This window comes from Saccopteryx bilineata, chromosome 4 (assembly GCF_036850765.1).
Source record: "Saccopteryx bilineata isolate mSacBil1 chromosome 4, mSacBil1_pri_phased_curated, whole genome shotgun sequence".
Lineage (NCBI taxonomy): Eukaryota > Metazoa > Chordata > Mammalia > Chiroptera > Emballonuridae > Saccopteryx > Saccopteryx bilineata.
The window spans coordinates 12,556,493-12,572,523 of record NC_089493.1 but is presented as its reverse complement, the minus strand read 5'-3'; the positions used below and the strand labels follow the sequence as shown (position 1 = coordinate 12,572,523).

The following is a 16,031-nucleotide window of genomic DNA, read 5'->3' as shown; positions in this document are numbered from 1 at the left end:
TACATTGGAGGTGGAAGGAGGGATGCCTGCACCCCTACGGGCCTTATCCACCAACCCCAGCTCTCCCTCTCCATCTGTGGGCACTGCGGTTGGCCCAGTGCTTCCAGGGCTCACAGCCCCTGACACCATCTCAGCCGTCCTCTCTGCTCTCTGCAGCCTGCATCCAACCTCCTGTTTGCACGGACCGCAGCCCTTGACAAGCTGAAAAGGGCTTTTTCTTCTCCTTTGGGAACGCTCCCATTGAACAGAAGAGCGAGGTCTGAGTCGTGTGACCCTGTCTCCTGCCGAGCTGATAGGTCTATGGATAACCATCTGATTTAGACCCTCAGCCAGTTCTTGCTGAGGGTTTTTAACTTGAGTCGGGGACCCCGAGATGGAAGTCGTGGTCGGGCGGGGCCCAGGCGCACAGTGACAGTGTGGGTGGATGTCTGGCCAGGAACGACCGCTGCCGCAGCCTGGAGCTGCCTGGGCAGCGGGGGTCACAGCCCACTGAGTGTGACCCGAGATGGGGGTGGGCCGGGAGGACAGGGGTAGATACTAGTTGACTACTGCAAGAGGAATGTTGGTGTTTCTGGTTTGATGGCCGCTTCTGATGGTGCTGAGAAACTCAAACTTCAAAATTATTGGTCTAAGGAGCCTTAGAACTATTTTGTGGCTCTCTTGAATGAAGCATTTGTTGCCCATGGCCAAAGCTGAGGCGCTGAGAAGCTGGCACAGAACTGATATTGGGGGTTTCTCAGGTAGACTACTGGTTCAGTTCACAGCCCAAGGACATTTCTTTGCTGAACATCAGAGTGGCAGGTTACATTTCCAAGCATGACTGCAACAATGTCTCCTGACCCGTGCGCTCTGCTTTGGTGTCAGCTGGACACCCAGAAGAGGTGGAGTGTCTGTCTTCCCTTTGAATCTGAACTGGGCCTGGGACTACCTTCACCAATAGAATGAAGCAGAGGTGATCATTTGAGACTTTCAAGTCCCAGTATTAAAACCCAGCAGCTCCCATTTTTGTGTTCTGGGGGAAGCCAACCTCCAAGTAAATAGGTACCACAAGTATGTGAGGACGCCTCCGCTAGCTCTGTGGACAGGCCATGTGGAGAGACAGGTGCCTGGAGAGCCCCCAGCTGTTCTGTCCAAACTGACTGTGGAACCAGATAGGGAGTTGGGAAGTCACCTTGGACATTGCAGCCCTAGCATACAAAGGAGCCTAGACTTGCTGAAGAGGGTTTCTGGTGGTCTGTTGCATTGGTGGCCTTCAGTGAATCTCACCTCTCAGTATTCACGGTCATGCACAGTTCTCCTCCCTTGAATCTGGGCTAGCCATCTTTTAGCCAATAGGATGTGGATGTTGTTGTGGCAGTAGTAGGCCTAGGTATGGCAGTTTCCCCTTTTGGGTTTTTAGGAGCTTTGAGCTGCCATATAAGGGGTCCAGCTACCCTGGAAGATAAGCCACACAGAGAGGCCATGTGGAGAGGTCTTTTGAAAAGGGGAGGCCCTGAGATCACAAAAAAGAAAAAAGCTCAGATATCAAGTGCTCAACTAAGCCCAGCCCACAGCCAACCTTCCTGCTGAAGGCTAAGCACAGATGACCAGTGGCAAGACCAGCAGAATCACCCAGCTAAGCTCCATCCAGACCACACCATCTTGAGTGAAACAAATGGTTGTTGTTTTAAGTCACCAAATTGCAGAGTTGGCCCTGGCCGGTTGGCTCAGTGGTAGAGCGTCAGCCTGGCGTGCAGAAGTCCCGGGTTTGATTCCCGGCCAGGGCACACAGGAGAAGCGCCCATCTGCTTCTCCACCCCTCCCCCTCTCCTTCCTCTCTGTCTCTCTCTTTCCCTCCTGCAGCCAAGGCTCCATTGGAGCAAAGATGGCCTGGGCGCTGGGGATGGCTCCTTGGCCTCTGCCCCAGGCACTAGAGTGGCTCTGGTCGCAACAGAGCGACGCCCCGGATGGGCAGAGCATCCCCCCCTGGTGGGCAGAGCGTCGCCCCCTGGTGGGCGTGCCGGGTGGATCCCGGTCGGGCGCATGCGGGAGTCTGTCTGACTGTCTCTCCCAGTTTCCAGCTTCAGAAAAATACAAAAAAAAAAAAAAAATGCAGAGTTGGTCACACAGCAATAGATAACGAGCAACCAGGTAAGAGTAGGGTCCTAAAAGTTCACACTTAGAATGAGAGTAGTGTAGCTCTCTGTCCACAGGTCTTGGGCTTGGCCACGTGATCTGATCTGGCTAATGGAATGCAAGCAGGGCATGCTGTGTATTCTGTGCTTCAGACAGTTCAGATGGTTTGGCTGTATCTCATGTATCTGGTCCTGTGCCATGAGAAGAGCTGCCATGTGACTCTGGCTCTCCAGCCTGTGTTCCAGAGTACAAACATGTTGGGCAGACCTGCTCAGAGCAGAACCAGCACAGCCAATGCACGGATCAATGAGCAACAAACATGTTAATTGTCATAAGCCACTGAGAGCTAAGATTTGAGGTTGCTGCTGCTGTAAAAATGGACTAAATGCTTGGTCAACCAAATATCTAAATCCTTCCTTCACTGAAACCGCTGCCACTTCCTGATGTGCCTCCCTTGCAGCTAAATTTCAAAATCCCTCTTTTGCCCCACTTTTAGTTGAAAGGTGGATTCTGACTCAAAACAAACTGGATAGTGTTAAGCATAATCAGAATAGAAAGGAGTTACATTATTGAATGCAAATGATAGAAATGTGTTCATCTTATTGCCAAATCTCTGAGGAAATTTTTGTGGGCTGGGAGTTTTGAGATGTTTGATCAGAGACTGAAGAATGTAACATGTTGTCAGTTTATTGTCATAGTGATACTGTATTCGGTATGCTAGCTAAGGCCGCTAGCTGGGGTTCTAAGGGATTGGATTGACTAATATAAATACTGCCCAATATCTGTACCATGCTAGGTGACAGTGAAGGGGCATATTGGAGAGGTCTGGCTCCTGAGTCTGATTCTTGTATCTACCTTCTTCTCAGACTTCTCAGAAGACCTTTCATGGTACACAGCAGCATGGCCATGATTTTCTGCTCTCCGAACAGATACCTTCTTCTCCTTATGTTGTCAAAGCAGTGTGCTGCTCCTTGCTCTTCCGGGACCATGGCTGATCTCGGAATGGACTGGCCATCTTCTGACGACTCAGGAACAGGTGCTCGGGCAGAGCACACAGAGGCACATCTTTGGAATTCTACATGCCGCATGGAGGTTTGTAAAGCAATACCTAATCCAGACACCATGTCCTTCCAACACCCCGTGATGGTGGCCACATCTCCCTCTCTTTAGGTACTACAGTGTTCTTGTGAAGTTGCTTTGAGAAACCCAAATGGCTCCAGTTTTCATTCTCATGAAGCTCTACAAGCAGCTCTGCAGGTGAGCCCCTCACTGCCTGTCTTATCCTGGCGGGACCGCGTTCCATGCATGCTCCCAGTGAAAAGAGCAAGGCTTACTGAAAGAGGGAAATGTTAGTAAAGCTGAAATTCCCAGAAAGCCCAATTTACACAGAGATGGTTATCATTTTATATTTTTCTAAGATCCTCAAGGAAAACCCTTTACATCATAAGGATTGACATAAGAATTTAAAATAAGGGAATAGAATGGTAAACATATTGACTCATTTGAGTTCAGTGGTAATTCAGGAGTATTTTATCTAGTGTTTATTAACATTTAAATACATTGTTCTAGGAACTGATAAAACTAGGAAATAAAGGGAAAATTTGGATAATCCTATGTTCGCTATTCAGATTTTCATGATTTAGCCAGTGGAGTGGCACCAACGTTGGCTTCAGTACTGAATGTTTGGCCGTTAGCCGTTGGGTGGGTATGACGTATTTTATACACAAATACTATAAAAATTAATCCCCCTAGCACCACAGCGGCTGCGATGGCAATAAGTGTGTGTCCTGGAAATGGTAGTGGCACTTGGTCGACATAAATCTGCAACAGAAAAAACAAAGTCTAAATCGAGTAAGTCAAAACACTGAACTTTATATGATTCCCACATGGTGGGGATCCTGTTTCTCATTTAGCAAAATCCTGCCCAGACTTATTCAGCATCCACAAAGCTTGGAAACAGTCTCTTTGACAATTTGGTAAGAAACAATTTGGTTACAATAGGCAGGGAATAAGAATTCTATCTATTATCCTGTACTGTTATCTAGTGGCAGAGGTAGGCAGCTGGAATCCTTAGATGGCAGGAAAACGTGCTGCATTGTTCTAGACCAGGGGTCCCCAAACTTTTTACACAGGGGGCCAGTTCACCGTCCCTCAGACCGTTGGAGGGCCGGGCTACAAAAAAAAAAAACTATGAACAAATCCCTATGCACACTGCACATATCTTATTTTAAAGTAAAAAAACAAAATGGGAAGAAATACAATATTTAAAATAACAAACAAGTAAATTTAAATCAACAAACTGACCAGTATTTCAATGGGAACTATGCTCCTCCACTGACCACCTATGAAAGAGGTGCCCCTTCCAGAAGTGCGGCGGGGGCCAGATAAATGGCCTCAGGGGGCCGCATGTGGCCCATAGGCCGTAGTTTGGGGACCCCTGTTCTAGAAGAATGGGCTGTGGGAACAGGGTTAGGGAATGGTCAGCAGGGAAGGTACTTCCTGAGCAGGAGCTTGAAAAATAAAGGGCTTCACAGAAGAAAAGGAGGAAAGGGACATTCCAGTTAGAGGGAATGAGCTGTGCTCTCTGGCTCTCACCACTTTAGAGAGTCCTCTAAGTGCTGACATATAGGAGAAAGTTCCCCTCTGCCTGAGTGGATAGTTAGTAAAATAGGGCCCTGGAGGAGAGGATTATTGACAGGGAGGCACAGAGATGTCTTTTGCTCTGAGACCTTGGGTAAGGGTGGGTCCCATTTATGCTAAACGTAGAAGTTGGGACATGTGGAGACCAGTGGCTTGTGTTTTCTCAGTGAAGCAGGAGGCAAGATCATCTTTTGAGATAGAAAAAAGTGAAGGTAAGTGGAAATAGAAGAATGGAGAATGTGGGGAAAACACTAATTGATAAAAGAAAGGATTGATATGGGTATAACTCCGATTAAAGGTACCACCGTCCTCCCAGGGACCCAAGGAGGTAAGTGTTTCTTAGAAACAGTCCCTATAGACTGTCATTTCCTTTACAACTCCTTTCCGATTCATTATTTCCAGTCCACTTTCAATACTGTGACTGTGAGCTTTACTACCTCCCTCTGTATAAATGAGCTGCTCTAATAGCTGCCTTTCCAAGCTGTCATCCATATGGACATACTAACATTGCCAGAATAATCATTTTAAATACCAGCCTGTCTATAAAACACTTTTTTTTAAAAGTGAGGTTGCTTTATTTGCAACTAAAAGAATCTTGACGATATAGAATTGGTACCAGAAGTAGGTGTTATGAGCAACAGAATTTAAAAGGTAGATCTGGCCAAGTGGTGTGGAAAGCAGAGAAACCATTCTTTTCAATCTTGAAATATAATTATCCTCATGGTAATAGATTAGCTGGTTTAACCATCTCCTGTTGTATGCTAGGGCTCAGATTATGTGTCCAAGGGTACTGGAATGTTAGGGACTTGATAGGAAAATGCTAGATATTGAATGTGATCTACTGCTTGTGGTCTTTGCTGTGGAACTTCAAGACAAAAATCTTCTAACCTGGATCATCAGAGGAGATTGTATAATTAGTTTTATTAAGAAAGATCTGGTTTGTTTGTGACCGATGAAGGAGACAATTGTGTGCCACATGTAATTGCAAACGTGAATTTTCTTTTCTATGCCAAGGTTAGGGAGGGAACTGTTCATTGTAATTATAATATCCCCCCCATCCCTCTGTCCTGTTTCCTCAAGGTTGGATATGGCCCCTCCTAGTCCAACAGCCCTAATGGCTGACAGTAGCTCCTGGAGCTACAAGCTCCCTTGTTTAATATGTTCAGGAAAGAGCAAGTCCATGTCCCAGACTCATGAAGAAAAGTCCTGTAATTCACTCTCATTGGACTGCTGTAGACCACCTCCCCATTCCTGAACACCTTTTTAAAAAAACAAACAAACAAAAAACATTTAATAGCTTCTCATTGATGACAGGAATGTTGGAAGGTTCTTATTCTGACATTCAGCGTCTTCCACAATTTGACCCTAACCTACCTGCTTTCTTGTATATAATCTTACAGTCCAGCCAAACAAATATAAGCTATTTAAGAGATGAGCTTTATGCTTTCCCACATGTGTCTTTGCTTCTGCTGTTCTCTCTACCCAGAATGCTTTTTAGTACCGTACCAGATGATCCAAAAATTTCATTTGCTCAATTAAGCCATCCATTATACTTTAAGAGTAGAAATCTCCAGCACTTCTGAATCCTGCTTTCTCCGGTGAAACTACTACCTCTAGAGTTCTGGAATACAGTTTTTCTTCAGATGTTTCCCCTCCAATCTTCTTTGTCCAATTATTCCACTCCATGTTGGAAAAAAGGTTATATCCCAGTGCCATAAAGGAGTATGTTTTAGACACCCTGTACTTCTGCCAAAATCGTTCAATTTGTACTTTTTTTTTTTTTTTTTTGTATTTTTCTGAAGTTGGAAACGGGGAGGCAGTCAGACAGACTCCTGCATGTGCCCAACCGGGATCCACCCGGCACGCCCACCAGGGGGCGATGCTCTGCCCATCTGGGGCGATGCTCTGTTGCAACCAAAGCCATTCTAGTGCCTGAGGCAGAGGTCACAGAGCCATCGTCAGCGCCCGGGCAAACTTTGCTCTAATGGAGCCTCGGCTGCGGGAGGGGAAGAGAGAGACAGAGAGGAAGGAGAGGGGGAGGGGTGGAGAAGCAGATGGGCGCTTCTCCTGTGTGCCCTGGCCGGCAATCGAACCCAGGACTCCTGCATGCCAGGCCAACGCTCTACCACTGAGCCAACCGGCCAGGGCCAATTTGTACTTCTTACAAAGAATTTATTTAAGTAATCATAGTGCAGTTAGCAAGATCAAGAATTAACACTGAGACAATGCTATTATCACATCTACAGATCTTATTCAAAACTTGTCAATTATCCCCAAAATGTCCAAGATCATGCTTTGTATTCTGTTGTCTCAGGATACTTTCAAAACCAGCTTTCAACTGTCATAAGAAATTTTTCACTTTTAAAAAATTATTTCTTAATGATTATCTTCCTTTATTAACTGTGCAATTACTTTCTTTTTACTTTTACTCATTTTTGTGGTTCTTCCTTTGTACTTGAAGCTTCATTTTCCTTTGTTTATACTTTTTTTTAGCTGGAAGAACTTTCTTAAGCATTTTTAAAGTTTTGTCTACAATGGATTATCTTAGTTTCCTTTATCTGAGAATGCCTTTATTTTTCTTTCATTCCTGAAGAATATTTTCTTTTTTCTCAAAAAAAAATTTTAAATTGAATTTAGAGAGAGAGAGGAAGGGAGAAAGACAGAATCATCGATTTGTTGTTCTACTTATTTATACATTCACTGGTTAATTCTTTCATGCACCCCGACACGGGGCTGAACCCTTAATATTGACATATGGATACAATGCTCCAAACAAGTGAACTACCTGGCCAGGGCCAAGGATATTTTCACTAGGTATAAAATCCTGGGTTGACAGTCCTTTCTCTCCCCTAGTCCCCTTCCCCCAGCACATTAAAGATGTTATACAACTTTCTTCTAGCGTTTTTGGTTTCTGATGAGAAATCTCTTCTGTGTAGTGTTGCTTTTCTCTGGCTGCTTTTGAAATGTTTTTTTTTTTTTATCTTTGATTTTTAGTAGTTTGATTATGATGTGTTTAGGCATACTTTCTTTGAATTTATCTTGTTCAGGATTCATTAAGCTTCTTGAATATGTAAATATATGCCCTCACCAATTTTCAGCCTATATTTCTTCAAATACATATTTTTTAAAAACAGGAATTTATTGTCTCACAGCTTTGGAGGCCAGAAGCCTGATATCAAGATGTCATTTGGCAGGGTTGGTTTCTCTTTGGGACTCGGAGGGAGATGCTGCTTCATGCTCTTAGCTGCTGGCGGTCACTGGCCATCCCTGGTGCTCCCTAGTGTGGCAGCATCACTCCAGCCTCTGCCTCTGTCCAACAGACACGAGCCATTCTCCCTGGAGCTATTCAAATATCCTCTTCTGCACCAATCTCTTCTTTCCTCTCCTTCATGGATTCTGGTGACATAAATGCTAGACCTTTGATATTATCACATAGGTCTCCAGGGCTAATCTCTTAAAAATCATTTTTCTTCGGGCTAGAATTCTACTGGTTTATTTTCAAACACAATTTTTTTTTTTTTTTTGTGTGTGTGTGTGTGTGTGTGTGTGACAGGGCCAGAGAGAGAGGCAGAGATACGGATAGACAAGGACAGACACACAGAAAGGGAGAGAGATGAGAAGCATCAATTCTTCGTTGTGGCACCTTAGTTGTTTATTAATTGCTTTCTCATATGTGTCTTGATTGGGGGCTACAGCAGAGCAAGTGACCCCAGCTCAAGCCAGCGACCTTGGGCTTCAAGCTAGCAAATTTTGGGCTCAAGCCAGCGACCATAGGGTCATGTCTATGATCCCACGCTCAAGCCAATGACCCCATGCTCAAGCTGGTGAGCCCGCACTCAAGCTGGCAACCTCGGAGTTTCGAACCTGGGCCCTCTGCATCCCAGTCCAATGCTCTATCCACTATGTTGTTGCCTGGGCAGGCGCAATTATTTTATTTTCTCTGCCATATCCATTCTGCTGTTGAGTCCATCCAGTGACTTAAACATTTTTAAATATATTTTCAGCTCTAAAATTTCCATTTGGTTCTTTTTTATAGAGCTTCAATTTCTCTGCTGAAAATATCTCCCCTTTCATTTACTTGAAAATGGTGCATGGTTATAATAGTCATTGTGCTGGTTTAAAATATCTGATAATTCCATTTGTTGTCATTTGCTGATTGTCTCGTCTATTCAGAATTGTTTATATTTTCTTAGATCATGGTATATTGAGTAATTTTGGATTGTATCCAGACATTTAAGATACTGTGTTGTGAGGCCCTGGTTCTGTTAAGAATTCTCTGGAAAATGTTGCTTTTCTGTTTGTTTTAGCAGTCAATAGCACTAGTTGCACTGCGATCACAAGTTATGCTCATCCTCTGAGGGTGGTGGCTCCAAGGTCAGTTCAGTGTCAAAGCCTCTGCTATTCTGTGTCTTCCTGGTTCCTGTGCCTCTCAGGTGATTCTGGAGCATAAGTGGTGTCTCTGTGATGCTTTTATTTTGAAGCCTGTGCTGTGCATCTTCAGGTGCATGCTGCCCGTGTGCTGTGTGGTACCTGTGCTAGTTCACATACAGAATCGGGGCTCTCCTTCTCCAGCGCTCTTCTCTCAGCGACCCCCACACCCACTTCTGCTCCCAGAGGCCCTTTCCATGTCCTCTGGAAAGAGAGCCAGGAGTCTATGAGGATTTTAGCCCCCTGTACTATTGTGTCATTCCCTGAAATGGGGGCTGCCTTTGGAACAGAAAGGCAAGAAAGAGAAGAGGGAGGAAAATAATGGGGGTTTCCTCTGACACTCTTCATATGGCAGGTGCCTCTTCCCCTAATTCCTTATCCGGTGGGATGGACTTCCTCAGCACTGCCCCGTGGCTGCCCAGCACCGTAGGTGTGAGACCCAGCACTGGGTGGCCCTGGGGCAGGGCCCCGGGGAGCAAACGGAAAGGAAGATGGGGGAGGGGGAGATTGCTTTTGTTATCAATAATGTGGTGTGAGTATTTGACATTGATCGATTTAATCAAATCCTCATTTCGTCCCATTTGCCCCAGGCAGATGAGCCAAGGCACATGGTGGGGTGATTCGGGGAAGCTGATTTTGATTGGATTCATTATTTCAAGCTTTTCGAGTATTTGAGACTTGATGATGGCAGCTCACCTAACCAAAGGTAGGACGACATGGGGAACTCCAATGCTACAGACGTAGGTGTCTGTGGGAAGGTGAGGGGGAGAGTAAAGGCATTAAAAGCCAGACAACTGAGCTCAATATGGAAGGCAGAGAGGGACAAAAATAAATACAGGTGCTCATTAGAATTTCCCTGGCATTGTCGGTCCTGCCAGCTGTCATGCGCCCTGCCTGCATCATTGTGACAGCATCACCACCCTTCTTCAGGACCCCTGTCTCCAAGCCTTGTCTAGCACACAAATTCTGCCATTTGTTAATCTTCAGTGTCATTTGGACAGAGGCTTGTCATGTTACTTCCTCAGCCCCCCCTTGATACCCGTGCGTTCACTGTACCTGAAATTCTTCTTCTAAGTTACAAAAGGTGAACCCCGAAACAATGGACACTCTGAAGTGAAAAAGCTCAGAGCCCTGTGGAAAAAACACACCCGGTCATTAGCAGTCTCGACCCGTGTGTTCCTTGAAATAAATATATACACCACTGGGGCCACTTCCCCGATAGATGGGGCATTAAAAAGCTCGATCCCCTGAAGGCTCTGGGCATATACTGCATTTTTCAAAATAAAAACGGAAGGCGAAGGACAAGAGTTTGCAGCAGGGGGATTCGATAGTTGCTACTGTACTTTATATTTAGGGTGAAGAAACAGAGATATGAAACCTAACATGTCCTTGACTCATGTTGAGCTAATCCTCATATTCATGGTTATGTCCTCGTGATATGTCCCCTCACTTTCACTGGCTTTCTCAACAGTTCCCTAGATTCTCTCAGCTGCGTTCTTAGGGGCAGCTGGAACCAGAGGGTGTGTCTGTCCGTGCATATGCAGGTGAAGGATACTGAGCCCATTTTCCCCTAACTTTTGGAAACACACTTTCTGCTTCACCTTAATAGATAATGTATTTGTTTTGCCTGCTAGCTCAAAAAAAGAAATCATAAGTGAATGCTAAATTCAACTTTCAGATACCTTTAGAAATGATAACATCGAAGGAAATGGAGGAAAAGTGAACACTCTCCATTATACTTTCAGGATGCTATTTCGACCATTCATGAATGCCTATACTTTAAAACCAGTCTTAGTTTGGACATAGACATTTTATCTCAACTCAAGCCAGAAAAAACAAAAATACTGCCCACTTACCGTTATACTTAAGTTGAGGCCTAAAGGATTATACACTGAAGTATGAAGAAGAGATTCTAGGTAAGTCTTCAGTTTTCTTATATTTGCTGGGACAGTGTGTTCTAAAAGTACACGAAGCATATTTTAAGCACACGTATGCTATTTTCTCACTTTCTATACAATTTTTTACATCCATTAAGGTGCAGTGACAGGTTCCACTCTGACATGACTAAGCTGTCCTATGCTTTTAGTTCTGCTTGTCTTTGTGGAGGATAAATTTAGGGGAGATTAGGCCTGTTTTTCACATTGCATCTTCTCCGGGGTATCATCAAAAAGGACAAGACCTCTGACCACCTTAATTTGGGCTGACTTTTCTTCCAGCTCCGTGCTCATGACCAGTCCTGACCTGCACATACTTTGTGTCTTTGGCAATGAGATAATTTCAGAACCACCTAAGTGGTTAGTAAGTGATTTTAAATTAGGTGGCAGAAAAGTTTCACAATAGGATCACTGAAACCTTTTCTCAAAAAAGTGATCAGTTACTTCTGCTTTTCTTATAATTCTTTCTAAACTGAGATGCATAGTGTGGGGGCTGGAGATTGCAGTGGTGTAATGGTATACAGGATCTAAAGGAGTAAAAAGAAAAGCTCTCATCATAGCATTTACGAATTCTTGTGGTGTAAATACTCTTACTATGGCTAATATCAAGTTACCAATGGTTTAACAACCAGTATGCAAAATGCTTGAAGGTTTAAGAATCAGTGCTCAAGAGCCAGTAACAGCAGGCTACATAAAATGGGATGTTAGTTAAAACAAAATAATAGTAGTTTTCTTTACCGATTTTTCATTCCAAAAATGCATATGTTGGGCAGAGTAAGATACACTGAATATCAAATGTCTGGATATTTGGTAACATTAATAACTGATCAAAATTTCACTTAATTCTATTGATCTATCTGTTTCCTTAAAGTGTTCATATATAAACAAACACAAAACATGCAGTAAAAGACTACATATTTGAGGTAAAATTGAGTTGTGGAAAATTTCACTTTTCTTATTTAAAAATATTTGTATATTTTTTCAATTATTTTACTATAAAATCTTTTTTCCCCCTTCTTTTCCAAGTGAGAGGAGGGGAAATAGAAAGACAGATTCTTGCATGCACCTCAAGGGATCTACCCAGCAACCCTTGTCTGGGGCTGATGATCTGCCCATCTGGGGCCATAATCACAATTGAACTATTTTTAGTGCTTGAGGCAGAGGTTCCACAGAACCATCTTCAGCACCCAGGGCTGATGTGCTCAAACCAATAGAGCCACAGCAGTGGGAGGGGAAGAGAGAGAAAGAAAGAGAAGGGGGAAGGGGAGGGGTGGAGAAGCAGACGGTCACTTTGTGTGCCCTGACCGGGAATTGAACCTGGGACTTCCACACACCTGGCCAGTGCTCTCCCACTGAGCCAACTGGCCAAGGCTATTTTACCATAAAATCTTTAAGAAATGTCCTCATATAAATAGAAGGTAAATCCAATAGAAGGTAAATCCAAAAGGCAACACCTTTTGTAGCCTCTGTAACATTGCATGCACAGTGATAGGAGACACTTAGGCCAACATATAGCACAAATTCAATCAGTCAGTTTTGCTGCTAATCTACAAGATAGCTTTCAAATACTTTACAGTTCAAATTCTTCAAAAATGCTTTTATGCCGTAGAATCCAGGTCACTGGAAGTGATGGTGAAATAAGTGGGAGACAACAGAATGAACAGCAATGTGCCAACTGATTTAAATTCTTTTCAAGCACTCGTGGCTGCCTAGTAAACCACTCATCTAGGTAATAGCAATATCACTTACAAGATAAAATAATTATAGAAAAAAAGCAAACCTACGGAGTTTCCAGTTTTCCCTCTTATTCACTTCCGTCACAGTGACCAGGTGGTGAGTTTTTATGGGGATGTGTCCATCCTCACTGGAAATATGCAAAGCAATTGGATATTCTGTCACTGGAAACTTATAACGAGGAACCTAAAGTGCAAATGCCAAGAATGAATGTCAAGTTGGAAAATTCAATACTAACTTGATTTCCTGGTAAAGAATACATAGCTTCATTCCCCAGAGTCTGGCTACTCTAAATGAAATGGGCTTCTCAGGGTTTCTGACAACAAAAATCTGCCTTACAGCAGAATCAATGTGAACTCCAAAAGTAATACAGAAACACTGTGGCAACAAAACTCCTAACTTTCTATGGGCCTTTTCCATAGGACTTTACTATGAGGATATGCAAACATTTTGGCTAACCCATATCCCATAAGGCACTGCATGACCTGGATCCTGTCTGGTTCCCTTACACCTCTCTCCCTGCTGGTCATGGTCTTTCAGCCACTCTTTAAACTCAGGCTTTGTAAGCAAGTTCAAATCTAACTCCAACTATATGAATGATGTGATCTTTGGCAAAGTACCTGGCTTTGCTGTGCCTCAAATGAAATCGTGGAGAAGGCTTAGAGCAGTATTTGGTAGATAGTAAATGTTCAAGAAATACTGTAATTCAGCAAGGGGGTAGTTTGTAGAGGTATATAATAATAACCCTCAAAATTTATCGATTGTGACTCTGTCCAATATTGTATTGTGATTTTATCTTTACATAAAAGATACCTTTCATATAAAATCACTTAATATACTGCTATGTATAGTCTTACAAGGCATTTGAGGTAGGCACACTTGAAAGATACGAAGTATACAGTTAACTTGGTTAATGCAAACCCCATCATGAACCTGATACATCTTTGAATTCTTTTAGACTAATAGGAGGAAACACTTGACACACTCTTTACCAACATATTACAGTGTCTGTATTTTGTCACTACTACCAGACTGAGCTTTTTAATAATAAGGATTTCAACTCCTATTATACTAGAACTTGATAGACATTAGATACTAAATTTTCTTTTTAGCAACAGAGACAGAGGGACAGATAGGGACAGACAGACAGGAAGGGAGAGAGATAAGAAACATCAATTCTTTGTTGCGGCACCTTAGTTGTTCACTGATTGCTTTCTCATATGTGCCTTGATGGGGGGGGGGAAGGGCTACAGCAGACCGAGTGACCCCTTGCTCAAGCCAGCGACCTTGGGCTCAAGCTGGTGAGCCCACGCTCAAGTCACATGAACCCATGCTCAAGCCAGATGAACCCATGCTCAAGCCAGTGACCTTGGGGTTTCAAACTTAGGTCCTCTGCATCCCAGGCTGATGCTCTATCCACTGTGCCACCACCTGGTCAGGCAACACTAAGTTTTCTTTAATCAATGTTTACCATATTGTAGTCAAGTGTTTGACAAGTTACAAATTGTTTTCACATAGATATGAAAACTATAAGAACTATAAGGTTCTTTATAAGAACCTGTGGCATGGGCAGGGAAGTGCAGGCATTCTCTTTTATAGATCATGTTAATTGACTTGTCTGGGGACATTTAAATCCAGGTCCTTTTAGCTCTGCATCAATATTTAGTTTTATGATATAATAAGACATTATTTCTATGGCTTAGTTTTCATATTTAACCAAAATCTTATTAATATGAAAGTACTGCCCTGGCCGGTTGGCTCAGCGGTAGAGCGTCGGCCTAGCGTGCGGAGGACCCGGGTTCGATTCCCGGCCAGGGCACATAGGAGAAGCGCCCATTTGCTTCTCCACCCCTCCGCCGCGCTTTCCTCTCTGTCTCTCTCTTCCCCTCCCGCAGCCAAGGCTCCATTGGAGCAAAGATGGCCCGGGCGCTGGGCATGGCTCTGTGGCCTCTGCCTCAGGCGCTAGAGTGGCTCTGGTCGCAATATGGCGACGCCCAGGATGGGCAGAGCATCGCCCCCTGGGGGGCAGAGCACCGCCCCTGGTGGGCGTGCCGGGTGGATCCCGGTCGGGCGCATGCGGGAGTCTGTCTGACTGTCTCTCCCTGTTTCCAGCTTCAGAAAAATGAAAAAAAAAAAAAAAAAAAAAAAAGAAAGTACTCTGTCTTCAAGTAATTAAAAGTGATCTTACCTTTTCTCTGCAGTCTGAGAAAGCAACATCATATGAAAACTTTTGTTCCTGTGAGCAGTTACACTTCGCCCGAGAAGACATGTTAGCACACTGTTTGAATTTACCATGTTTCTGCAAACAGAATTAATAAAGGTTGACTTTTTTCCCTCCGTGGCAGGATTTCTACCAAGTAAATCTTCAATAAATATTTGTTCCCTGAATAAATAAAATCCCTGAGAAAGTGGAAAAAGTCCATCAAGAATAAAGTACAGTATTTCTGAATTTTGTCCCCTTGCTTGATAATGTGAACCCAGTGTCACTCAGCTGCTTCCCCGTTTATAGATTGTCGAAGCTACCCTGACGGGTGTGAAGTGGTATCTCACGGTGGTTCTGATTTATATTGCCCTAATAACTAGTGACGTTGAGCAAAGGCGAGGAGCCCCCCTCCACCTCTGCCCTGTGTGCGTAGTATTTCCCGCTCCTGGAATGCTTGGTCTCCCTTTTACCCTAGTCTGTGCTGCTCCTGCGTCTCCCCTTGTCTGGCTAACCCCTACTCATCTTCCAGTGTGACTCCCTCGGACTAAGGGAGCATCCCTGAGCCACAGTCGTCTGGTGCGTTTTGTGTCTGTCTCTACTACTCGTCCATCTTCAACGTTAGGGTAAGCAAGGATCAACAGGAAGATGTTTTAAATATTCAGATTTCAGGACTGCACCCTATAGTGTCTGATCCAGTAGCTGCGAGATGAGCATGGGAAAGCTGCCCTGGAGAAACATTCCCAGGTGACGCTGGCTCAGGTGGCGCAGGGCCACGTGGTTCACACACTGAGCCGGATGACGCTATTTCATTTGTACAACTTTCTGTTTGATGCCTGTTCTCCCCCGTTAGAGTGAAGATCCATGGAGGTATCGTGTTTACCAAGCTCACTGCTATGTCCTCAGAGAATGGCTGCCAGTGCCTGATAACACTAGGACTACTGCAGTGGACATTATTGGATTTCAGAAGATGCATAAAA

The 16,031-nt window shown here is 44.0% G+C and overlaps 1 protein-coding gene across 1 annotated transcript in view; it reads right to left on the bottom strand.

Moving 5' to 3' along the window:
• Nucleotides 1-3,747: 3,747 nt before the first annotated feature.
• Nucleotides 3,748-16,031, bottom strand: part of CATSPERB (cation channel sperm associated auxiliary subunit beta) — a 78,814-nt gene continuing 66,530 nt past the window's right edge. The window contains exons 22-26 of the mRNA XM_066276665.1: nt 15,040-15,150; nt 12,902-13,037; nt 11,040-11,140; nt 10,240-10,314; nt 3,748-3,936 (exon numbers count right to left, since the gene is read on the bottom strand). Of these exons, the coding sequence (XP_066132762.1) occupies nt 3,748-3,936; nt 10,240-10,314; nt 11,040-11,140; nt 12,902-13,037; nt 15,040-15,150 (612 nt within the window). The remainder of the gene's footprint in view (nt 3,937-10,239; nt 10,315-11,039; nt 11,141-12,901; nt 13,038-15,039; nt 15,151-16,031) is intronic.